Source organism: Lemur catta, chromosome 8 (genome assembly GCF_020740605.2).
Source record: "Lemur catta isolate mLemCat1 chromosome 8, mLemCat1.pri, whole genome shotgun sequence".
Lineage (NCBI taxonomy): Eukaryota > Metazoa > Chordata > Mammalia > Primates > Lemuridae > Lemur > Lemur catta.
Window position 1 is genome coordinate 25,936,348 of NC_059135.1, and position 26,989 is coordinate 25,963,336.

The 26,989-nt window shown below is 42.3% G+C and overlaps 1 protein-coding gene across 5 annotated transcripts in view; it reads left to right on the plus strand.

The window, feature by feature from the left end:
* The window catches only part of KLF7 (Kruppel like factor 7), a 401,896-nt gene that overhangs the window by 330,186 nt on the left and 44,721 nt on the right, over window positions 1–26,989 (plus strand). For 2 of the 5 annotated variants that reach the window (XM_045560239.1, XM_045560241.1), the window contains one exon: window positions 24,360–24,990. In XM_045560239.1, the coding sequence (XP_045416195.1) occupies window positions 24,360–24,990 (631 nt within the window). Of the gene's footprint in view, window positions 1–15,914; window positions 16,003–24,359; window positions 24,991–26,989 lie in introns of those variants that run through there. The other 3 variants (XM_045560240.1, XR_006736993.1, XM_045560242.1) reach the window with 3 other exon arrangements.

A 26,989-nucleotide genomic window follows, 5' to 3' on the forward strand; every position in this document is an offset into this window, starting at 1 on the left:
CATCTCTGTCCGAGAGACCTTCTGGACGTTTTGCTGTCGCAGTAACTGCAGCAGGAGCACTGTACCACAGTGGACAGCGCCGCCGCTGAGCTGAGTGTGAGCACAAGTCAGCCAGAATGAATCGCCAGCAGTTTCTTGGGCTACTAACAGCGTTTTCAGTGGAGCAGATGTGGGCAAGCCTGGGGTATGGGCCCAGGAGTCCCTTTCTCTGTGTTAGTCTGGCACCCCTGCTGAACCTCAGCAGTGATAAGTGCTAGAAAAACGTATAGCTAGTCTGGAAGACAAAGTCAGGGCCTCCTGGAGAGAGAGCTTTGGGTGGGTGTGTTGCTTTCAACATATTTCAAACTTTTTCTCCCCAGAAAATTTTTGAAGACCCATCTCAGAAAAGAAAACTCGCTAGTTTTCATATTATTGACTACAAAATCAACATCGTTAGGTCGCACTGGGGAAAAGACATAGGTTTATCAATCCCTAAGAGCTGATGGAAACTGCATGCTGTGGGTAGAAGAGTTAGGTGTAAGGAGACATCCCATTGTTTTTGTGGTCTTGAACAAAAGGAAGAACATTAGGGGGCACAGATAATGCCTGGGCATGTCATATGTTAAGTGCACCAAGAATTTAGCAAATGAGGATTGGGTGGGGTGTGGAAGGATGATAGGAGATTCCTGCCTCCAAAGCAGATGGCAAAGGACAAATCAGAGAGCAGAAGTCACAAAGATGGCTCCCCGGGAGCCAGACTGGTAACATCAATGAGTGAGGCAGGCTGAGTGTAAGGCAATAGAGAGAAATGGGGACTGTGGTGACATAGAAATTATAGACACCATATAAAGGGACAGCGGCCACTCAGCTATAGCCAGATGCTACTCTAAAGATATGCAGAACCCGTTGCTAGATCTTCTGGTTTTTTAAGAGAGGCTAGAATCTGAATTTTTATTTCAAGTTTCTTGATTTTTTAAAAAACATGGGCAAAATAAAAATATTATGTGTGTTGAAAAACCATTGTGGGCTGGATCTGACCACTAGGCTACCAGGGTTTTAGCCCGTCTGTTTTTAGGGGGTTGAGTAGCTCTGTCTTTATGCATCCAATCAAAGTGAAAGTTTGCACTTAGAATAGCCCTGGGAGGCAGCAGTCCAGTGGCTGGGCAGGGGCCTCTCTTGCTCTGTCTGCCTGGATAGACTCTAGGTCAAGTTGGGTGGGGTCCCTGAAGCCCACAGCTGCCATTTGCCCTGGCTCCAGACTTCCGTGGGTAAGTGGAGGTAAAGAGGGACAGGAATGTTAGCCTCTAGACCCACTTCTGTAGGGATTTGTTGAGACATACCTTTGGCTCAAACTCCCACATGAGAAATTTGATTCTGGGGTCGGGAATGTGACAAAACACTTGAGTATGCAGCTGGATTTTTGCCATCAATGTGATTTGCAGGGAAGTGTGGCCATAAAATGCCTGAGATCATGAATTGGACAGACTCTTCATCTGGAGAGCCATACCTTTCTCTGCAAAATTAAATATCTATGTACTATAAAGGTTTAGTTTTGATTTTTTTTAAAAAGAGGATAGAAACCCAATTATTTTTTTTTTTTTAAGAAAGAAACATAAAATGCTTCAGATCAAGTGGTAACATTCCGAGTTCACTACAGTTGGCTTTATTGGAAAACATGGTTTTGTTCTTTAAAGAAAATCGCACATGTCCTAAAACATTTCAGGAACTGGCTGATGTTACCACGCTGGCCAGCAGAGACGGTGGAGGCACCAAGGCCAGGGGCTGATGTAGGTATTCAGTGCATTATATTACCCAAGATCTTTGACGTCATTAACTAGTTACTCCTCCTCCTCACGTTAGGGCTCCTCTGTTGTGGCTTTCACCATCAAGCACTGACTTACTTCATTTTAAAAAATATTTGTATTTTGAAATAATTATAGACTCACAGTAAGTTGCAGAAATAGTGCAAAGTGGCCGTGTACCCGTCACCCAGCTTCCCCCAATGGTGGCGTCTTACCGAGCTAGCCTGAGGCTTATTTTATTTGAGGCACTTGCTCAGAGGGAGTGGGGGGTGTGGTAGGGGGAATGCCTAGAAAAGAGGCTGAAGCCCTTCTGGGGCAAGGGGGGCAGGGGAATGGGGGGGAGAGAAGCATCCAGGCCTCCCCCAGCGTCTCTGCACCTGGGGCCTTTCAGCTGTTCAAATGAAAAGCCAATTATCTTCTGTGTAAATGAGAAAAAAAGAAGGAATAAAAGTGTCTATTACATACGCTGATATGCATAACATTTTAAAGAAAAGGATATATAAGCACTTGACAGTTTGAGGGAGAAGGAGGGGAGAGTGCTAGGGGGCAAAGAAAGGGAGATTTTTAATTTTTATACCTTTTCTGTTCTGTGTAAATGTTTTTGACCTTCATGTAAGATCATTACTTTTAATTTTTTTAAGAGCAATCCAGGTGATGGAATGGTGGACGACTTATGTTTTCCTATGTTTGTGTTTTTTTTGAAAGCTTATATGTTAAGTTAAAAAATGCAAACTTCTTGAGAGGATCGATAATTTAGACCATTTTAACAACTGTCTATAATTCTAGTACAATTGCTGTTCTTTTAGTGGGAACAATAAATGAGCCCCACTTCTCTGCTCTCTTAACCTGAGAAAATGTTAATAGATACAGGAACCAGGCAGATAGAGGTCAAATGTCAGCTTTATTATTGATAAAGCTGGACTTAGACCCAGTTGGCAAGAGCAGTCTCAATCCAGCTTCCCCACGTATGCCCTGTCCCCAACCCCTTCCAGGCTATGGGCTGACCCACCCGTGGGACAGTGCATGTTGCATGGAACAGCAGGTTGCCAGGAATCTCCACGCCTTACATGTCCTACCTGGGTGTCAGCAGGGCTACCATGTCCTGGCCACAAGGTGCTTCCCCTGTGGAAGTGGGCCCAGTCAAGCCCTCCAGGGGAAGGTCAGGGGGTTGAGAGATGAGTGAGCCATGCATTGTTTTTTCTTTTCTTTTTTTTCCTTCCAACATTACCAATCACTTTCTCTCTTGGACAGGAGTGAATGAAGGGAGAAAAAGGAAGTCCGAAAGCCTTACTTCCAGGATATCCTGGAAGATACTTGTGGGAGTGGAGGCCCCTTAGGGAGACACAGGTCAAGGGAAAGGCTTCCCCTAAGGAGAATGAAGACCAAGAGATGAGGGAACATTCCAGAAGAGGTGAAGGGAAGGGTCCAGCGAAGCAAGGGGAAGGGACTAGGGTGCAGAAAGGAAGACAGGAAGCAGCAGATCTGACTCAGGGGCAGGGATCAAGAGCATATTGCCCCAGGCCTCAGAACATTGGCTGGAAGGTGGTTGGGAGGAGTCAGGGAAGGGAAGTGATCAGGGTGTGTTTAGTTGTAATGTGTCTTGGATTCCCCCAACCCAGCCTGCAAGTGAAAATGGAGGGGTTTTGAGGAATATAGACCAGTGACCTCAATGGAAGGGTGGTACAGATGGAGAGATGAGAACAGAAGAATCTCTAGAACACCCTGGCTGCAGAGACTGCCTTGTCCTTTAGGCGTCCACCTGTCCACTTGCCTGTTCTTGGTCACTTTACATCAGAACAACTCCTAGTCCCACAAGTTGCTGGCCCTTGCTAGATCAGAGTCCACCATCCATCAACAAGGGATGAAGACATTAAATGATCATTTTCGTTCATAATAAACCCTTGGGATTCTTGGAAAGGAAGTAGAGAATGCTTAATTTTGTAGCTGTAATTTATTTCTCTTCTGTGATTTTTTTGTTTCTTTATTTCTCCTTCCCTTCCTCCCTCTCTTTCTTCCTTTCTTGAGGGCTTTCCATGTGCCAAGCATAGTGCTAGGTGCTGAGGATGTAATAGTGAACCCGACATTGCCTGCTCTCATGACACCTGGAGTCTAGAGGTGGACCCAGAAGATAGACAAATCAATGTGAAAGTGAGAATTGTGATCAGGGTATAAGGAAAGGAATGGGGCACCAGGAGAGAACGTTCTTTAGTAACTTTCACAGTCACATCTGACACTGTCAGAGAACTTTCCTATTCATCTTCCCCAAAATGTTCTTCTCAAAACTTTTTCCTGGAAGATTGCAGTTACTACTCAAAAGGAATCTAAAATGGAACAGACAGACAGTTGAGAATGCTTACAACTTTTAAACACCTGTGTTTCATTTATTACTAGTCTCCTTTCATGTTTTATAACTTCTCTTCTATGTATCTAGCTGGAGTTCTCATTTGCCTAAGCAAAAATGTTGCCTACTTCATATTCTAGGTGGATTGTTAGTGTTGAAGATATGTATTATTTTTTAAAGTTTTTTTTTTTTAACCTCAACTTCTTTCTGAGTAGATTTATATTACTTCTTCCATTGGGAAAAAAATTAGAGAAGTAAAGAATAGGAAAAGTTAATGGGTCTTTCAACATCACATGTTAAATCATGTCAGGCAGGAGATTCTGACTGAGCCCGCCAGGTAATGCCTCGGTGATATGGTACTGCCTGCTTGCCCTAACAGTCCGTGTGTATAAAAGCGAGAGGCAGGTTATGGTCATCAGTGGTGGCAATTTGTTTTTTAAATATAGATTTGATGAGTGGTCCATTTCTTAAATTCTGCTCCGGACTGATGGGTGAGTTGTCATTGTCCCCTGTTGGCAGATGTGAATAATATCAATAGATACATCCGCTGCATTTGTGTGATTCTGGCTTGGTGTGTGGCTAAAGGAGAACAAACATAAAAAACCTTTCTGGGAAGAGCGATGCATCTTTAACAGCAAATGGATTGAATTGATGTAAGTCTGATTTGCAACAGGGGATGCTTAACCTTCTATCTAGAATCAAATGCCAGAATTGGAGAGGCTGCAGGCAACCACGACTTCACAAAGATAAGATGTTTACTTGATCTGCATGATCGGAGGGAGGATTTGAGGATTAAGATGTGTCTGCAAACTTACTTTGTTTGCCTTTATTGTCAGCAAATTTACAGCGCTGCAGTGACAGATAGTGGCAGTGCTTGGGGATAGGGGCAGGGTAACAGAGAGACCAGTGTGTGTCCTCAAAGGAAGGGAAAGACTCAGCAAACCCCTGGTCACTGGATGTCATGAGAGTTGTTGGTGATAGGGACTTGGTGAGAGAGGCCTAGGTCATGTGACCTACGGGAAGCAAATGGTGACCCAGCTGGGCGGGGGTCCTAGGCAAATCAGAAGGAACCCAAGGAGAGGGCTGGTGGCTTCATTTCCATGCAGGCATAGCAATAGTATTTTGTTTTGGTGAAAAAACTTGAAAATGGCTCATTTTGGTACTTGTCGGTGACTCACGAACACAAGAGTGCAAAATTAATGACAATGGGATGCTTTAAAATTTGTGACTGCAGATGAAGGAGTGTCACATTGTTTGATGCATTTAAAACTTTTGCCTTAGGTTAGCCCCTGGCATGACTTTTCACTCGCTGGCACTTTGGAAGTCTACACCAAACGACAGCTCTTTGCCATCCAGCCCTCGCTCAGTCTAGCTATACTTTCCCCTCTGTGACAACTGCTAGACCAGGGCCAGGATTTTTACACCATCACACCGGGGCCATCTGTTGCGCTTACACAGCAGTTGCCTCCCTAGAGTTAGGACTTCAATGAAGCATCCTTTCCCCTGGAGCCAGCCCTGCCCTTCCCCCGCCTTCTGTCTCCACCAAGGCAGAGAGTGAAGCTCCCTCTTATGATATTGCAGAGTTAATAATGCCGCTCTATTGATTTTGTGAGCCGCTCAGTCACGGGGGACCGCGTGGGGGGGTTGGGCCCACATCTCACAATGTGCTTCCTCCAACTCTCTTCCAGCCCTGGAGCTTTTGTTTTCAATCTGGAAGCTTCAGACCAGGGCTGGATTTCCAAAGGTCAAATGTGCCTGCACATTTTGTCCTTAGCGCGTGAGCCTGGCCCTGGAGCCCTCACCGAACTTGCCGGCCTTGAACCTGTGCGGTAGCAGCAGAGCAGCAGCAGCGCCGTAGCCAGATCCTTTGCCTGACACACCACCTTGAGAGCGCCTCAGGGAGCCGCTCGGGGTATTGGCCAGGAGAGTGTGGTCATAAATGCATGTCTACAGGAATGGGTGAGGTTTCCTTTTTGCTTAGAAAGCCAGAAAAACATCAACAGAGAGAGGCTACAAAGGAGAAAAACATACCCAGGCCCTGAACCTTCCACCCCCCCAGCCAACGAGATGTTGGAGGGTTTATTAATGAGGGAATTTCAAACCCTCCCCCTTTTTTTTGGTGGGGGAGAGATTTTTTTTTTCTCTTCTCATTTCTTCCTTTTGTTCTTCTCTTCCATGTTTTCTTGTCCTCTTCCTTCTCCTTGTACTTTAAACCTCATGTGCACAGATCAACTGATCTCTGAGGAACTGACGTTCTTTTATTTAATAATGAGAATTTCTTAACTCATTGTTTTCAGGCAACTCAGGGCTGAATTTAATTCTGTGCTTGATTCAGTAGTATTTCTTTTTTTTAGCTAAGATTTTTTTGGGTACTATTTATTTCCACCTTTTTGTTTATTGTTGTCATTTTGTGGTTTATCGTGTGTGTGCTCTGAACTGGGAGCATTTATCTGAAAAAGAAAATGCTTCAAATGATTGGGTTTTTTTTTGTTTTTTTGTTTTTTTGATATTTAGGTTCAGGAGTATTATTTGGCAGCTTTAATATGACTACTAGGCCTTTTTAGGTGTGTTTTGAGCTCTTTAATCTTTTCTCGAGTTATCATTGAGGATCTAGAGGAGCGGCCACCCACTGCCTTGTAGTAAGTATGTTGGCAAAGCTGAACCCAGAGCAAACTAGCAATGCAATTATTAGCCAAAAATATTTGACATTTTCTAGGCCCGGGGGATGCATTTCTTGCTGCATAGCATGTACGCTATGCAGCAGAACCCCCCGACTGCTCATCCTTTTTGAAAGACACAGTGGGGCTTTCATGCCTCTACACCCTTGCTCATGTCATGTGCTCTTTTTAGAATGTTCCCTTTCTGCACTTGGCAAAAGCTCACTCATTTGTCAGGGTCTAGCTCAAATGTGACTTCTTCACACGGCCTTCACTGACCTCTCCAGGAAGAGGGAAGAGGTTTGTTCTCTCTCTTGCCATAGCACTTTTTTCTCCCTGTTTATATTAGTCATGTATGGCATGTTTGCTTTCATTCTGTGTATTCCTATCCCTCTGTCCTTACTACACCAGGAGCACCTCGGAGGCAGGTATTGAGCCCTAGGATCGTCTCTAGCATAGTGTCTGATATAAAGTGAAAGCTTAGTAAATAATTGTTGAATTATTTTTTGAAAGAAGTACAAGAAAACAGTCCCTGCCCCTGAAAGGCCAGCAGAGTTCAAACAGGTGTAACTTGTTTATCGTAGCGGCAGGTTCTTTCTCCTCAGTCGTTATACTACTGGGCAACTGGACCAATCTCCCAGTCCCCTCAGAGAAGAACATGCAATGAAAAGTAATAGTGGCCCCTAATCATTAAGCTTTTTTAAAAAATTCATTGAAGAAGTATTGATTGGGCAGCTACTGATTATGCCAAATATGGTGCTTATCCCAAAAGAAGTTGAAAACTTGGTGCTGGGACCCAAGGCTCTTGTGGATTTGTCATAGCTCTTGCCTCCTCCTGCTTGACATTTCACGGTGCCATTTCCATGTGTCTCTTGCTCCTGTGACAAGATTCTTCTTGAGAGCAGGGATTCGAGCTCATTACTGCCAGGCAGGAGCAGCTGAGCAGAGGGCTAGTGACGGTGCTGCTCATCTTACTTCCTCCAGCTGGGGCTCTGCTCACATAAGGGCTTTCTTGGGGAAACTTGGTGGGAAGTGAGGCTTAAGGTTCCCCAGCTGGTATCTAGCCTAAGAGACAGTTATGACGTACCGTAATTGGGGCCCACAGGGAGGAAAGGACTGCCCAAATGTGCCTGTTTTTTTCTTTTGCCTCTCCTTTCATTTGGAACAGAAGTCTCAAATTGGCAGCTGTGGGCCCTTTCTTGTTTTACACACTCTAACTTTTTAATACTATTTACCAACATTTAAAAAATTGGGAGATTTCATATAAACCCTCCGGATTTTTGGCTTCTTTTGAAAACATTTGCCAACACTGGACCTGCATTTTCCACATGCTATCAATGAGCTGGAGCTATGTAGCAACCTCCTCTTTAAGAAGGTGTATGCTGTCCAGTTTACCGCAGTCCCCACCCCTCTCTACTGTCACATTCCTTGACTGTTTCACTAATGTATGTTATGCTCCTTGCCCCTGTATGTATTTGAGTTTGAATCCTAACCTAGATTTCTCAGAAGAGGTGTTATCTTCTAGAGGGAAGCACCTTCAGAAATAACACCTACCTACACCAACATCCCAAGGACAGTCGTGTGGCCTTGTCCCATGGGGCCTCATCTAGGAGGCCGAGCAGAAACTGCAGTCCAGAGTTTGAAATTGAGACATGGCACTCATACAAGCAGAGGGATCCGAGTAGTAAATTCCATCTTCCTCATACCTGCTTCCCTTAGACAAGCAAGATACGGCCATGAGAAATTTATTATATTCACAGGCAGAGGATTTTTTTAACATTGGAAAGAATTTTATAAATCTAGTCCACTTTACTAATACCTTTGGTTTCTTGGTAAAGAAACCAAGGACCAAAGAGGAGGTGGCTTGAGGAAGGGCACATGTCTGATTACGTAGAAGGAGCTGATAGGAGTCCTGCTTTTTGTGTGTGTTCTCTCCGTGACCCCACATTGCCTTTGATTTTACGTACTTATAAAAAAGTTCCAAAGTTGAAGGATTTTAATATTTAAGACTGAGTAGGCACCCCCTCCCAAGGAGAGGCTAAATTACCTAATTTTTAACAAAGATGGCTTTCCACCACCATACATTTCTGAATCACAATAATCTTCTTCACCCACTGGCCACCCTTCTTTTTAGTCTGTTATTACCGGATGATTATAGATAAAACCACTTTAAAATTAATGTTTAGGTTCCATGGAGGGAGCAGGGCCAAGTGCGAATTTTCCCCTTGAGCTGATCTGCCTCCCAAAGTTTGATGGACCCTCTTGGTTAGAGGAGTGTTACTGATGAGAGAGCTGTTGGCATCAGGATTGTCATATAGGAATGAGGTGCTTGCTGGACATCTGTTTTTCATTGCTCCTAGTTTTCCTTCTCTTCTTGCTGCTTCTATTTCTTACATGTCTTTTTCTAGCTGCATTTTCTATTTGAATCTTGAACAAAAGGGAGGGTGATTGATAGTACTGGTGTTGAAAATGAGCCAAGAACCGCTATTCCAAAAAGCACTGTGAAGAAAAAAATGTTGACTCTTGTTTAGTCAAATTTGTATTTTTATATTTATTAAAATTAGGAAATGTTTTGTAAATGTTGGCTAGTGCATTCAAATCCCCCCTTTAAAAAAGTTTATAAATTTGAGTTTCTATGTATTTGGCGTTTGACAAATAAACAAAATCAGGTCTTCAGTAAACTGTATTTATTAATATATAATAAGTTTTCTCAGTTCAAATCTCTAAAAAATGATTCTAGTTCTATTTCTGTTCATCTTAGTGGTTACACTGGATGTTTACAGGTTGAAATGGCTGAAATCCCATTTACTTTTAAAACTCCAACCGACGTATGCAATGACCAGAGAAAAAACAGAAATCTTATAAAAAAACAGTATTGTCAAAACTGAGACTACTTGCCCCAGTCTCACTGGGAGAGATTACATAGAGAAATGTAGTTGAAAAGCTTATGACAGGAAGTTTGGGATTGGGTATTGTTTTCAACTTGGGAAGATCCTAAATCTTTAGCAGGAATTCTTTTTTTTTTTTTTTTTTACTTAAATGTCCTTTTTTTTTAAATTTCAGAATATTATAGGGGTACAAGTGTTTTGGTTACATATATTGCCTTTGCACCGCCCAAGTTGGAGCTATAGGAATTCTTATTCTTCCAAAGTTGCTGAGAGATGATGGTTTGGTGAATTTTTAGAATGTTTTGAGATCCTTGGTGGAATGTTCAGGGTTGGACCAAAAAGTCTAACTGTTAGTAGCCAAGAAACGTTTGGTTCTTACTGGTAGTGTGGCCATAAAACAATGGGAAAACTCAATTTTCTTTACTAAGTTAGGTTCCCCATGAATAGAGTGGGGATTTTAATTCTTGCTGCCTATGTGGTCTCACAGGAACTCTCTGAGGTTATGAGGTTACATGATAAATATTGATAAGCATTTTTAGATGCTTTTCACAAAAGAATTCTCTGTGAAAGAAAAAAAAAGTGTACATTATTTCATATGGAATGGATTGGAAAAGTCCCATTTTTTACCTGGGTGTTACAGTTATGACTTTGTTCCTGTTTCTGTCAGCCTGTTTTCTAAAGAAAATGGAAGGTTTCTATAGATGTCTGATTCAGTAAATCGTGGGTTGAAAGCTCAGAGTGTGCTTTTAAGAAGAGTGCAGAAAAAGCATCCCCTACCTTAGCAGAAGTGATCCTTTTCATTCACATGGTCATAAGAAAATCCTGATAGTGTGGAGGCCATTTTCATTTTCTTTTTCCAAAAAAGCACATGCAAGGAAGAACTCCAGTTGTTGAAGATCAAGCCAAATATGACCAAATTTTGTGGCAATTGCAGGCATAGATACAAACATCAAAATATCTCCTTAATTAAGGCAGTGGCTCTGCTGGGGCCCACATTGCAGGATACTCAGCAGAGAAAACATGTTTTCTTTATAGGGGAGTTTTATTAACAGCAATGTTCCGGTATGTGATTCAGGTTAATTAATGATGTAGTCACACTGGTGTCTTGCCATAAGTTTTATTCCAGTAAGTAGGGCACTAGGAAATCGCATCGACATATCTTGTCATGCCAAAAAGGAATCTTTAATTTGAACCATTAAAATACATTTCCATGGGGTCTGTCAACAAAGTAGTTTAAGGATTCTTAATGTGGATACTGTTTTAGACTGAGAATCAATTCACCATAAACTAGATGTAGCAGATGCAATGGTTCAATGAATATATGCTGTTCTTAAATATTTTGTTGGATGAGATGATAGAGACCTCAAAGACCTAGACCACCCACAAGCTCTGGTAGAGTTGACCTTCATTGTATGAGGAGATTTGTATCAAGAACCACCTTTTCCCCATGAGAGTTTTTATTAATTTTACATCACGGTGGTGTTTTAAAACTTAATTTGTGTTGTGCATATGTAGCAACCTTCCTTGGAGGTTGAAACAACAAAGCAACTGGATTGGAAATTAGATTTTCCCCCTTATGCTGCTAATGTAGTTCTTGTTCCATTGGGATTTCCCCTTTGCATGGGCTGATGATTTCTTTGAAACTGTATGGAAATTGGTTCAGACAGGAACAAAGGGGAGAGGGGATGACAGTGATGATTCAAATTAGTGTCTCTTCAATGAGAGGAGTCTGGTGTGCCCGAAAGTGCATGTCATCCCATAGCAGTCAAGCCACCTAAGGTTAAGTGAGGTGCCAAGCCACTGGAATCCAAACTTCAAGGTCTCAGCACTTGATTCTTCCCTGTCAAGTTGGATTGAATTATTAATTTGAAATCTGCAGTATTGTAATGTGGTTCAGAAATGGGCTAAGCACGATTTTACTTTTCTTTACATGATAGGAGATCTTCTCTTCCTCTCTCCCTCATCTTTTCCCAACCAGCATGTGAAAGATTCCTGTTGCCTAACATAATGAATAAAGAAAGGGAACAGCTTTGTGACTCTGGGGACAATGACAGGTTTAGAGAAAGGCATCCAGAATACATTAAAGAGAATCTGCATTTCATGGACGGTGGCACGCATGCATGTGTACACGCACACACGTGCACGCACACACTCATAGGAACCCCGTGCAGCTTATATTCAATATTTTCACCCTCAGCTCTTGCCTAGTTCAAACACCATACCCTCTTAATTGGATTCTGGCTCACTTCCAGGTTCAGTGTTTGAGGGTTCTGTGTCTGTGAAATAATGATCCTGAAATAAATAGTACCTCTCAGTAGAGATATCTTTTTATGTAAAATTCTTAAAGGGAATGAGGGGAAGGAAATGCTTCTGTGTTTAGGAATTTATGGGAAAGACCCCAGCGTGGGCCAAAACAGGAATTTCTCAGGACCTCACCTGTGTAAGTGGCCTGCGAGGCTTTTTGGGGTGACAGAAAGCATCCTTGATGCCCTGAGTTCTTGATGACCGCTAGATCTAATGGACCCTTCCACGTAGGAACCTTTTATTCAAGGACTGACAGAGGTGGGACTCCTGATGTTGGGAAACAAACTGACATGACCCTCAAGTGTTTCGGAGACCAGTGGCCACTTGCCTTGCTCAGGGAGGTCCCAGTAGGTGGTAGAAATGGGAATAAATGATATAAAGTGGGTTGAGCCTCAGTCTTTAATCTATTCCCTCAGGACACCAGTTAATAAGCACCCATCCTGGAGGTGAGGAGAGGGGTGGGTTTTATTCATCTTCAGTGACACGCAGAGCACATGATGCAATAGGGACTGCTGAGAAGAAATTCCCTCTTTGTACCTGTTTGAAACGGGCAAGTGCGAGACCGAGGCTGACTTTGTCTTGAGAAGAGGCTCCGTGCTACTCCCGTCCGATGCGTGTGCATCAGCGATGCCTTCTCAGCACTGAGACTTTTTTTTTCTACTCTAAATAGATTTATTTTATTTAGGCAAAGCTTTTTCTACAAAACGATTTTAAATTTATGACATTCATTTAAAGAGTCAGATGCAAACATGAACCTATTAATAAACCATTAAAAATATATGTTTTTGATTTCTAAACATTCATAGGTCTCTCTAAAATACATAATTTAAGAATTCTTCACCAAACTTTCTCCATGGCCCTATACTCAGAGCCAAGAGAACTGTGTTCTATTCTTTTTTTTAAAATTTATTTCAGAATATTACAGGGGTACAAATAATTTGGTTACATAAATTGCTTTTGTACCATGCCCGTCCCCCAGATAGTGTGCATTAAAATCAGCACAGATACTTAAACTGAGGAGAAATGATGATGGAGTCTTTTGACCTAATAAGGTGGGCATTTTAGGATAGATTTCCTGGCTAGCTCACATTTTCCCTGGAATTCCAGGATTGATTATTGGCTTCATTGATTTATTTATTCATTCAATTAATATATCTTGTATGCCTTTTCCAGCCACTATGCTGGGTGTTGGAGGTTCATTGGTACTTAAGATGAAGTCCCTGTTCTCCTGGAACTTCCATTCTAAGAGGGAAAGACAAACAATAAACATGCAAATAAATAGTTTTGATCATTCCAGTATTTGGTAGGTACTTTTTAAAAAGCAAATAAAATGAGGCAGTACGATGGAGAATGAATGGGATGTTTGGGCTGGTTTCTCTAGGTAGGTCAAAGGAGGACTCTCTGAATAGGTGACAATGGAGCTGAGACAGACGAGATCCAAAGGAAGCGGGCATGCAGTGACCAGGAGCATCTGCATCCTGGGATGCAGACGCAGGCACCAGGGCTCTGAGAGAGGTATGAGCGGGGTGTGTTTGTGTGAGGAGTATAGTGGCCGAAGGGGACAAGTAGAGACAAGTACAGCCACATCTCGTAGGGTCTTGTTTGCCCTGGTAAGGAAGTGTGGGTGATGGAGGCCAAAGAAGGATTAGCAGCAAGAAGTCTGAGCCAGAAGGGGTCTTTGTGAGTGGGGTTCCTCCATTTGCAGAGAAGGAGGCGAACTCTCGGCTCAGGTTCAGTAGTTTACTGGGAGGGGCAGGGCCGGTGTGGGAGACGGAGGCGCTGAACCTGCTTCCCAGGCTCATGTTCTTCTCACCGATAAAAATGAGAGTTGAAGATAGCATTTTGTCTACTTGTCTTTATTGCTTCGCTTTCTGGTGGGTTCTGGAGGCCAGGGGAACAAAGAGGAAGTGGCAGAGAGAGACAGGGGTAATTCTGCAGGACAAGGAAATGGCTTTTACTCCCCATGCGGTGCCTACTCGCAGGGCTGCCCTAGAAACATAAATTTGCCCCTCAATTTAGAAATCTGCATCCATCCCAGACAGCAAGCATTTAATTTTTTTCAAGTGAAAAACACTGAAGATACAAATAAATAACACCTAGAGTTAAATCTTAAAATACCGATATGTTCTACCAGTAATGTTGGTGATAAATGCATGCACATTGTTTCTGATGTTCTTTTGGTGAAGAAGGAAGAATTTTTAACTTTCATCATACTCTTGGATTCCTGCCTACCCAGGATTGTGATCACTGTTGGCTTTTCAATTGCATTGTTTGAGAGTTGCTTCATTCATTCATTCATTCATTCACTTGACACATACTTGAGGCAGGCTACAAGTCAGGCATAGGTCCCAGTGTCTTTGAGGGGCCCACATTCTAGTGAAGTTTACATTTTGGATGCCAGTGAGGCTAGGATCCATGGGGAAGCACAAAATTAGTTTCATAGCATCCTGTAAATTTGGATGATTGAGTGTCTTCAGCCATATATAATAATAGAGGCCATGAGGTCCAAGGACCACCTTGTTCCTGGTTCTCCAAACCTTTTTCTTTTGCCATCCAATCACTGGCAGAACCATGTGTTAGTTCCTCTGAACCTGCTCTGAATGAGCCACTCTCACTGTTCGATCTTCACTCTTCTGTTACTATTTCATGGCATCATTGAATTCAGACTCGTAGTTCCCTTAGAAATTCAGCCCATTCTCCCAGGAGTCCAGTGAGGTTAAAGTTACTCAGCTAGTTAGTCGGGGCTCATCTTGACTCAAAGTCTCCTGCTTACTTAAACTTTTATATTCAACAGGTTTACTTTACTTTGATAATTATTTGGTATTATTGATTCTCCACATCCATGCTCTTGATACATTTCTTTATTATCTGCATGGATGTGTAGTGGAAATCACACTGTAATAGCTACAACATACTTAGCCTGTGTGCCAGGCCCTGTTCTCAGATCAATTGATTGAACTCTCGCAGCACTCCTGAGTGCTTGGTACTACTATTACCCTATTTTACAGATGAGAAAACTAAGGCACAGAGGGGTTAAGTAGCTTCCCCTGGGGTGATTGAGCTAGTAAGTAGCATAACCCGATTTGGGACCCAGGCAGTCCGGCTCCAGGGACAGCACTCTTAGTCCCCTGTTCTTCTGCCTCTCGGTGTACACAGGGCCAGTCTCTCTCCTTCACTTGGCGTACCTCTGCAGCCACCCAAACATTGTGGGGAGTCAAGTCCAAGTTTCTCAGGTTAAGTAAAAGTACAACCATCCATGTCGGGAAACGCAGTTTTGGGCTTGGTTTCCTTATGGTTTTGGCTGCCATTTTACGAGGTCTGAGGAGTAGAACAGACATTCCTCTTAGCGCCCCCACACTGTCTGTAGCATTCTGCTGTGGAAGTCCCTAAAAGCTCTCAGTTTTGAAAGCATTCTCTGCGATGGCCAGCCACTAAATTGCATCTGCCACTGGGGGCCCCAATGGGCTTTCAACCTGTTTTTCTTGGGAAATTCAAGCTGTGAGTGGGAGAGCGAGAGAGAGAACATTGTACACATGTACAACTGTGGTTTGGAGTACAAGAAGTAATCGTATATGGGTATGTATTTTTATGGGGGGTAGGGGAAGGGTATATTTAATTAACCCAATGAAGACGGATAGAACAGTGTTCCAGGAGAGTCAATGAAATCAGTTTGCTTTAAAAAGGAAAAAAAAAAAAAAAATCCCGGTAGCCTGAGTCAGCCTGTGCAAGTGATTTGGGAGAGGAAGGGGAGGTGATGTAATTGGTTCGGCATGTTCCCAGCTTGGCCGCTGTGTGTAAAGGGGCCCAGGGAGTTCGAGGAGGGTGTGTGAGTGTGTGCAAAGTTAACAGGAGCGGGCGGGGGGGTGAGGGGTGCGCAAGAGCCGACTGTAAAACAGGATTAATAACCCCTTGTCAGACCTTCCCCTGTTACTGTGTTTTTCAGTAATTTTGGTTTGAATGAGGGCTCTCTAGCCAATTAATGTTTATTTGTTTCCTTTGGCAAAGACCCGTTGGGGGGAGGAATGAGATTGGTAAGTTTCAAATTTTTGTTTTGTTCTTGCATTTTGGAAGAAGAGGCGAGTGATGTGAGTTTGGGTTTTGAATGGTGGCTCTCCCCCTCCCCCCCAAAGAGGCAGGAGGCAGGACGTGGCCAGCTGGTGCCTTGAACCTGACACAGGTGCAGAGCTGTGGGGGGTGGGGAGCCAAGAATAATTACAGGTTTCTGAAGCATCAGGCCCTGCCTGACACAAGCGCTCGTCAAGAAAACTGCTCTTTATGGAAAATTAATGATGAAGCTGAAAAATCGTCAGGGCCATTGTTGTTCTTGGGAAGCCATCACGCCTCAAAAAAGAGGCTCCCCCCACTGCACCCTCCTGAGTCCTTGGGCTTTCTCAAGGAACTGGATAGAGTCCTCTCCTTCCCAGGCAGGAGCTAGTTGCCTGCCATTGTCCTGGGCCGTGATGTGTTTTCCCTTTGAGAGTATCTATTCTGCATTTTTTCATTCTTAAATTTTACTTTCAGTCCAGATCTGCCCCTTTACCCTCACCAGTAGTTTATGTAGGATTATTTTTCATTGATTGTTAAGGCACAAGTTTCATTTTTACAAACAAATGTAATGACCAAAACAAGGACATCTAATAAAGTTTGCTTTCAAGCTACAAGGTCACGAGTGGGATTTCCACCAGTGTATGTGAACCTAACTAGTGACTTGATGGGGACATAAGGAGATAGCAGACCAAGCCTCTGCAGTGATCCAGCTGTGCCCAGGCAGGGGTGTCTGTGGACCACTCAGAAGTGGGAATTTAGTGATAGTTCAGTGGCCAAGTAATAGTGAGTGACTGTTCTTAGCTACAATTATGCCTAAAGGCCAGGCCAATAGACTTCCCGTTGTTATGTTCCAAAAAGTAACATCTGGAAAAACAACATTGAAACAAGTTAGGAAGGCCTGTCTTGTCCCTAGTGGACACTGTCAATTTTGAGGAGCACAGACATGAACAACAACAAGGCATTTCCAAGTTGTTGGAGGTGCCTGAACCCCAGTGCCTTCCTTCAAGGAGCATAAGACCTGGACCACACCTCCCAGCTCTGCCCAGGTTAGGGGACTTAAAGCTTGCTTTGACATTTAATTTGGATTTGAGTTGTTTGGGAAATTTCTTTTATGTGCTGTAACTAAGGAATCCTTGGAAGATGAAAGGGGTATTTGAAGCTACTTTGCATCATGTGCCTGGGGAAAGTAATTTCAAAGACATCACCCTCTCCCCAGGCCTTTAATCTTGTCTCCTTCCTCTCCCACCCCCAAGCCCCTACCTCCCCAAGGAAAAATATACAAACAAATATTTTCTTCGTTATGTTGAAAATAGTTTGGAGAAGAAAAACACTGAAGAGGTTTTGATAGAAATTTCCCAACTTTTATATTTGTTTAGAATTAAATTAATTTTCACAGCCTTGTCTCTCAGAATTTACAGATTACTGGAGGGAAATGTTTAATTTGGTTTCAGCTCTAGCAACAAGTTGATGTGAGAAACAGTCGAAAGGAATGCGATCTTATGTTGGTTGTAATACCGTGGTGGTTATTTCGTGGAGTTCAGCAATTCTGACAGTAATGTGTAATACTATTGTACCTCTGGGGTGTGCTATTGATGTAGGTGCTTTTTTTAAAACCTAATAGCTAAAAAATGCAATAAGAGATTTTCACTTACACTGTTTACTTGGTACTCACATTTTCTACACAAAATTCATTCTCTCTTAATCCAACCACCCTAATATTTTCTGATAATGAAAGTCAAGAAAAAGTGAATATTTGCATAAAAGCTTCTTAGGAATCTCTTTCTAGGTCTTTCCAGGTTGATTCTTGTCACTGGTTCATGCGTCTTTTCTGCCATGAAGTAGGTTCAATTTTATCATCCTCTTCCTCAAACCTGCTTTAAAATGTTGAAACCCAGGAAGGTGTGCAACAAGTTCCAGTGCTTGGCATCTGAGGTTCTCCTGTGGGCTTCCTGAGTTTATTAATTATGATGTTTCTTTCCCTTCCTCTGACCCCTGAGAAAAAGGGTACCAGATCTCTCTGACCATGCTTCCTACATCTTTTCCTGTCTTTCAACGCTGACTTAATTTTAAAAGACTAGAAATGTGTCAGAATCATTACATCACATCATTCTTTGAAGGGGGAAAATCACAGAGTTCCCATCAATATCAATCTTTGTAATCCTAGATTTTTTCTGGTTGGTTTCAGGAGCCAGAGGAATCAGTCTTTTTTTGCTAAAACATGTGAAGAGTAAGTAGATCTAATAAGGTAGAAAAGAATGAGTATTTTAGAAGATGGCTTGAAAAAAAGAAGCCCACATTTACCTCCTATTAGTAGCTTGTTTTGGGTCACTCTGAATTTCCATTCTTGGATGTATATGAAGAGTTCAAAGCCACAAAAAAGTAATCGAGCTTTAGCACCCTCCCAGGAGAAAGGCAAGGGGTTCATTTCCCTCTTTCTGTGCTCCAGACTCTTTGGGGACTGTGGCACCATGGTTAATAGCACATGACAAAGCCACACGTAATAAATGTCAGAAAGGGGCTCCCATGGGCAGCCAAACACAGTTCACCTGTGTGTGCAATTACCTGGGTGAACATTCTTTCTGGAAACCAAAGTTTACCCCTTCCTGTCCAGAAGCGTCATCATCATCATCATCATCATTGTCATCATCATCATCATCAGGTCCGGGTCTGATCTCAAAGGAAGCCTGACTTTGCAAGTTTCCACAAAGTAGAAAGCTGCATGTTCCCATATTTTTGCATCTATGTTCTTCCCCCAGTTTGTTTTATGTCTTTGTACTTTTAACTCATGGCCTTTTTAGGGGAGATAGGTGCAGTGATTGAGATTATGGGTGGCTGGATAAAGGACCACAAATGACTGTTAAGTGACTAGAAACATTGGTTGCAGTAGACAGCCTTTTTTTTTTTTTCCATTGACTCTGTATTATTCCAGAAAAAAATCATTAACAAAATGCAATTTCCTAAATTTTTTTACTTACCAACTTGATTATACACGAGTCCAAAGACTCTCAATAATTACTCATACTAGCACAGTTACTGAGTGGTGGCAAAAATAATGGCTTTGTCTTAAGTTTAAATTAGGGACACAGACATAAAAACTAGAACTTTTTATGTTCTAAATACTTCATTTGAAAAGGGATGGCATTACTTGTGATGTTTGCAATCTTGACTGGCAAGTTTCGTGTAATTTATGGTGATATAAGGACAGGTTGAACGAAAGCCATTTGGTAACCTTGACATCATGCCTATATATGACCACATGTCTTACATTTTTCCCGAGCTTGTGAAAGTAATTGCCTCTTGCCAGCAGCAGGGAGATTTGGGTAAACTTAATATGTGCTGCAAGACTTGAATTATCCTGTTTTCTTTCAACTTGTGCCTCTGGAACCTTGAACAACAAAAATGAATAATGATGATAATGGATTATAATCCGTAGACTAAAATATCTATAAATCCATACCAGTATAAATAAATGATTGAAAAAATAAATAGAGGGGAAGAGTCATCTCCTCCTTATAGTAAAATTATCATAGAAGTAGTAGTTATGGCAATAATAGGTTTAAAGTCTTTTTTTAACTAGGTCTTGGATTATTACTTTTAATATGCATGTTTCAACACGTAAGAAGGCTATGAAAAGCATGAAGAGAGTATTAAAAAAGGTTTCAGGGTGATCATTCAAAACCAATTTCAGGCGATATTTATTAGGAAACTAGGAGAAGAAGCTGCTATGCATTTCAAAGTTGAGATATCAGAGAGTCTTCGCAAAGCTCATTTGTGACTCATAAATATAGAGGAAAATCACTTTGTACTTAGGAACATTTCCTTACCATTGCTGACTGTAATGAATTTTTCAGAAGGTGGGGGTTGATCCAGTGGCTCAAGCATTAAGTTGTATTTTCAGGTCAGGCTGAGGGAAGCCTCGTATCTCCAAGGTGAGGGACCAGACAGACATAATTTATGTCATTAAACTGACATCTGCTGACTCAGATTTGGCATTTTCTGGCTACCATGACATTGAAACAGAGTAAATCTCTGGTTCTGGTGGACAAACATTTGAACTCTATATCCAAATTTATAGTCTAGAGACACTCAGTTTGCTAATGGGTCTGTCTGTCTTTTTGAAATTATTTTAGACTTAAAGAAAAGTTGCAAAAATAGTACATGGAGTTATCTTATATACTTTGCCCAGCTTCCCCTAATATTACCTAACCAGAGTCCAATTATCAGAACCAGGAAATTATCAGTGATACAATACCATTAGCCAATCTGTACACTCCACTTGAATTACATTATTTTTACCACCAATACCCTTTTCCTGCTCTGGTATCCAGACCAGGATCCATTGCGTTTAGTTGTCATCTCTCCTCAGTCTCCTCCAATCTGTGACACTTCCCAATCATCCTTTGGTCCTCATGACCTGGACACTTTTAAAGAATAACTGGCCAGTTCTTTTATAGAATAGGCCTCAATTTGGATATATCTGATGTTTTCCCATGAGTAGACTGAGGTTGTCCATTTTTGGCAGAAATCTCTCAGAATGATATGGTACCCATCAGCATCTCGTGTCAGGGGTATTATCAATATGACTTGTCACTGTTGCTGCTAACTTGGATCCCATGGGTAAGGTGGTGTCTGCCAGGCTTCTCCGCTATAAAGTTATTATTTTTGTCTTTGTAATTAACAAATATCTTGTTGGGGGAGATACTTTGTGACTAGGCAGATATCTCGTTTCTCATCACTGATTTTGAGCATCCATTGGTGATTCTTACTTTTAATCATTATTACTTTGTTGTTTGCCTAATGGTTATTTTCTATTTCCATCATTCCTTCTGTGTTTATTAATAGGAATTTCACTGTAAGGAGGAGCTGACCCTTCCCATCCATTTGTTTATTTATTAATCATTTATTCATATTAGTATGGATTGGTAGATATTTATTTTATTTTATGGAATATAATCTATGATTATCATTAGTCTTTTTTTTTTTTTTTTTTACTCAAATTGTCCAGACTTGGCCACGGTGAGCTTCTTTAAGTTGGCTCCTGAGTCTTTTTGACATACTTCCATCACTTCATGAGCACTTTTTTGCCTTTTGGTACTACGAGATATTCTAGGCTTATCTTTTATTTTCTTTGCACCAGCTCTTCAAAGAACTATTTCTCCAAGGAGCCCTGGTTCCCCTTATTGAATAGTGATAGTCAGAAACCAAGATCTCTTTGCTAAGCTTGCTCGTTGCTAGAGGGGTATCTTTGCTTGTAGGCTCTTTCAGTGGATGGAGTGAGGGAAATGTATGTGTGTGTTCTCACACATTCACACACACATTTATTTCTATACATACCTGTGTGTGTGTGTGTGTGTGTGTGTGTGTGTGTGTGTGTGTGTCTCTGTGTGAGATAAAATACGTGAAGAAATACTGATATCTCAAATTCCAATTAAACATCATGGACATTTCTTAAATGAGTTCTCATAATCATTTGCAAATAACATTGGAGATAAAGGTCTTCATTAGCTTAGAAATAATCTAATATTAAAGTCCTCCTCATTCTTAACATTTTAATCTGCACACTCTTCATGAGAACATCTTTAAACCCCTCACCCTGGTTTTCAGTCCACTTGTACCTCTACCCACCTAACCTTCATCTCTAGGAGATAAGAAGTGGATTTCTCAAGATAAAAATTATTCCATAATGATTTCATAGGGGCTGTTCAACACATCCTGATGGGCGCTCATACTTCTGCGGTTCTCGGATGGAATAAGAAGGTTCTGTGTCAGAATTGTAAGTTATAGTCTCTCTGAAGTGATCCAGATTTTACCACATTTTAGTGATCAGAGGTCTCTCCGTCTTTAGATCATAAGTATGACTCATGTGCTCCTGGGATTCAAACCAGGGCATACCGGGTAGGTTATTTTTTCATCCTCCCAGAAGAGTGTGCAAATGTATTTAGAATATCTCAGTTCCTCAGAACTCTGAATATGAAAAGATATGAGCCTTTTAAAATAACAATTTCTTAGACTTTCAAATCTTTGAGCTAGAAGGTATGTAGAGGAACAGGGCATACAAAAGTTAGACAGTGGTGACTGAGTGTGAAATCGTCATTTTGTGGGAGGCAGGGAACTGCCTCAAGGACATCTCATAACCCATGACTCAGCTGATTTTTACCTGGAATGTATGTATGTCTCAAAGATCTGGTTCTACTCTTTGGGCAGAGCTCAAGAAGTGTTACAATTGTATTCCAGAAGACACGTATTAGTGGTCAAATCTCAGCATGGTCCAGGGTAGGGTGTCAGAAGATGGCTTTTGAAGAGTAGAAGAGGTAGAACAAGCAAAGTAATAGTATAATGTGGGTTTCATCTTTGACAGACATTATGTACCTTTTGGGTGCCAGGCACTGTGCTGGGTAGGGAATGGTTTAAAAAGGGAAGGGGATATTTAAGGGAAGTTTCAGGAGTAGAATCTTATAATTTAAAAGTGAATTGACTGGAGCTAAGAATGAGGGTTTCAGTATTGGAGAGAAGTAAATGATGATTTCTAGCAATGAGATGGAAAAAGGAAGGGGAAATTTTTGAGATGTGGAGTTCAGAAAAGGAGCAAGTGAGGATAATGCGTATTTCTAGACCTGAGAGGGTGGTAGTATTGGTTTCTAATATAAATTGGTGGGACACTACTAAGTCAGAGCTATTAGTTAATCAATAAGTCAAGCAAAATAAAAATTTACTTTCCCAATAAGCTTTTCTTGATTAATACCTCCATATTACAGAGTATAGAATTCATTGTCCACTTAGCCTTTAAGAACTTATCAACATGCTTTATATTATGGTGTTTATGTGGTGTCATATTGCTTTGTAAATTGATATCATTTTTGGCTTGTGATTATTTATTCTGCACCTACATCACATGGATCTATTGCTGTGTCTTCTCCTTCTAGTACATACAAAGCCTTGCACCTTGCTGTGAGCACAGTAGTTGAATCAACATTTACGACTTGAGTATTGAATGAAGATTGGGATCATTCAGTAGTTCACACCATTGAAGATCCACAGTGAGCCCCAAAGCTGATTCATACTTAAACCATAGTTAGTTTTCTTATTCAGTAATGCAGAGTTTTACCAGAAGTCTGATTAAAACCCAATCTTTTGAAATGTCACCAAAATAAAATCCTTGACAGACATAACACGGCTAGGTGTATCCTTAAAATATATTCTTAACAAAATAAAAGCCTAGAATCAGAACATTGGTTGAAAACATAGAAACTTTACGGAGACAGTAAATTTGGAGCTAGTCACATTTAAAATTTGCTGTTGGTGGTTCTTTGTTGAATCCAGCAGAAAGAGCAAACTGAGCTTATGGTGCAAGTGAGGAATGTAGTTTTATAGAAGATTCTGGAATAGGAGGGTTTCTAAGTGAGGAGAGCTTTAGAATACAAACTTCTCAACTATCTCTTTTGCCATAACATCACTTCTACCATCTTACATAGACTTAATGAGCACCATAGATGAAGATTTGTTGAAACTAAACTTTTTGGTCCTTCTCCTTCATTTCTTTACCAGGTGAAAATTTTATGTTGAAATATATCCAGTCCTATCTTTAAGTTGTCTAAGTAGCTATGTTTAAACTTATATTTGTTGTGTAGTTAGAGATGCTAAGCCATTGAAATGGCATTTATGCTCCTTGCCACAAAGTATGTAGCAATTGTATTTTAAATAATTTGCTGTGAACCATAAGGATTTTGTCTTGAGCCTCAAAGGTTTTATAGTAGGTGCTCTTTAGAGCAGCTTCCATTCCTACTGGTGAGGGAATCCATGCCCAAGACAGGGCTTGCTGATGGCTGATTGCTGCTGAGGTCACCTCTTAGTTTGAGTGGACGTGGTTTGTTCTTCAGAGTGAGTTGGAAAAAATTGCCTTATTTGTGTGACTTGCTCGAGTCTATTTTGAAAAATGAAGGTGGACTCTGGGAAGTCTTGTTTTAGCATGAAAACTTTGTCTATTTCTATTTGCTTCTTGCTCACATGGGAGCTCCTAAAGATGCTGGGAATTGGATTGACGGGTAGAAGATCATTATTTTGTCATTTGATGTTCCCTGGGATCTTAAAGACATGAGATAGTCCTTCCAGGGCTCTAGTTTTCCTTCAACTAGAGTAGTTGAAATCGTATGATATGACCCTCACAAACCCTTCAGGGGTATTCAGAGAGTAAATAGCAAGGTAAGACCTTTCCAAAAGCGCTGCAGACACCAGCCATGAAAGCATTCTCTGTGGACCTTCCTCCTCTGCCTGTCAACATGTGGCCTCATGGTGTTCTCTGCCTCTGATGGCTATTTCTCTCCCTCCCTCTTGCTCTCTGCAGACATGCCTTGAATTGGAACGCTACCTACAGACGGAGCCCAGGAGGATCTCAGAGACCTTCGGTGAGGACTTGGACTGCTTCCTCCACGCTTCTCCTCCCCCGTGCATTGAGGAAAGCTTCCGGCGCTTAGACCCCCTGCTGCTCCCTGTGGAAGCCACCATCTGCGAGAAGAGCTCGGCAGTGGACATTCTGCTCTCTCGGGACAAGTTGCTCTCTGAGACCTGCCTCAGCCTCCAGCCAACCAGCTCTTCTCTAGACAGCTACACAGCCGTCAACCAGGCCCAGCTCAACGCAGTGACCTCATTAACGCCCCCATCGTCCCCTGAGCTCAGCCGCCATCTGGTCAAAACCTCACAGACTCTATCCGCCGTGGATGGCACGGTGACGTTGAAACTGGTGGCCAAGAAGGCTGCACTCAGCTCCGTAAAGGTGGGAGGGGTTGCGACAGCAGCAGCAGCCGTGGCGGCAGCCGGGACTGTTAAGAGTGGACAGAGCGACAGTGACCAAGGAGGGCTAGGGGCTGAAGCATGCCCCGAAAACAAGAAGAGAGTTCACCGCTGTCAGTTTAACGGGTGCCGGAAAGTTTATACAAAAAGCTCCCACTTAAAGGCCCATCAGAGGACTCACACAGGTAGTGGTACAAGTCGGCCGCACGTGGTTTCTTCTCCCTTCCCTCCGGTAGCCTCGTGGTGGGAAGGGCTTCTCCTGGTCCCGAGGAGCAGCATCCCTGCTGACCAGGAGGTGATAGCGAGGCAGGAGGGCCCGGGTGGGGAGGCAGGAGGACTCAAGATGCCCCGGGCAGAGGACATGGGTTTGTCCCTTGTTGGCTGTGAGCTGCTTTCAGAGGCAGTGCCAACCCCAGTGTAGACTCCAGCAGTGCTGAGGATGGCCGAAGGGGCTCTGGCAGTGGGACCCACAGCCGTCCTTGACACAGATACTTGTCATTCTACCGATACCCTGTGTTGTTTTGTGAGTGTAGCTCTGCTGTTCTGATCAACACTGGGATCTGAGGAGAGGTGCGTTTGAAAGCACTCACAGTTAAACAAGGTAGCCAGGGTGTCCCTGTTCACTCTTTTCCCAGCATCCCTGATTTTTCATCAAAGTCACCAACAGCAGGAGGGTTTCAAAGTTCATTAGATGTGATCATTCTATAATTAATTGGCATCTCCTCTTTTGCATTGTTCTCTGGCGCGTGCTTTATGGAGAGATGGCAGAATTGCTTTTTAATGAGCTTGTTACTGAGAAGTTGCTAAAGTGATTACACTGCTATGTGTGTGGTAAGGGCGGGTGGGGGAGGGATGGATACCGTGTATCTTACTCGGGACTTCTGTGGTGACTCCAAGGAATCGTATTGATCTTTTGAGCAATGGGATGCTTTGGAAGAGTGGGGTTCACACAGAAAAGAGTAAGATCAACATTTTTCTTGGAACTGGTCTTTGTTCTCTGCTCTGAGGTTAGAGCTTAGGGGTGGTGTCTCTTCTTGGTCTACCAGGATGCTAGCAATTATTGTGACTGGTGGTTTTTAAGTGAGCCTCTGAGAGTGTGCTGTCTGTATGGTTTTTGTATACTGCTTGCACACTACAAGCTGGGTAGGGAAAATCCCCAAAGATGTAAGTGGCAGTATAAAAGCATTCTCAGAAGTGGGTGATATAGTATATGAGCTAGAAGTGTCTGGGGCTCTGTTGGGGTTTGGGGACTGGGCCACCAAAGAAGTGTGCAGTGGAAAGATCACTGGCTAGCAAATCAGAACAACATGGGTTTTAGTTCTAACTCTGCCACTACCTAGCCCTGTGACCTTGAGCCTGTCTCCTTTCTTCAGTGGGCCTCATTATCCATGTCTGTCCAACAGTCTGCCTTTTGATTCTAATGTTTCGGGTCCATGAGCTGTCTTTGTGCAGTACAAAAGAACTTTCCAGAAGTATGAATGCATAATATGTGACTAGAAGAAATCACTGTTTTGAACCTCAAAGTTATTCCCATGGGAGGATGAGAACTGATGTTACTTCCTTGTGCACAGAACTCGGGCATATATACTCCTCTAATTCTGAACTTAATTTCCCCATGCGGCTTTTACTTAGTTCATGGGATGGTCTCTTAACATGTTTGAATCCTGTGGCTTAGGGATCGAGTCCCACTCATGTTTCCCCATCAGAATTTGGGTTTGAGTTCTCTACTGTACACACACCAAGGCTAATGCCTCCTGCTATTGTCAGTTTTTTCCTCTCTGATATTGTATATTGTCCTGAAAGTAGTTGTCTGTTTAATATTCTTTTATTTCCAAAGTTAACGAGTAAAGTAATGGCAAGACATTGCAGGGCTCCTTGGCTTTAGTGTGTGACTTATCTCCTGCCCCCGCCACCCCCAGGAAGCCAGAGAAAGCAGGATGAGACAAGAATGTTTGAGCTGGGTTGAGGCTGTGCAATTCATGGTGATGGATGCCTTTCTGAATTATTGACAGGCTATATGCTGCCTCGTATGGAGACTGGACAGGTCCTAGAAAGTACAGATTCTTTTAGGGGCAGTCCAGAGGTCCTCTTTTCCAAACAGAGATGCCGGAAGGGTAACTGTTATGCTTCATGCATTATTTGGTTCTTTGTTTTTTGAGCATTGTCTACTCAGAGTGATTACCA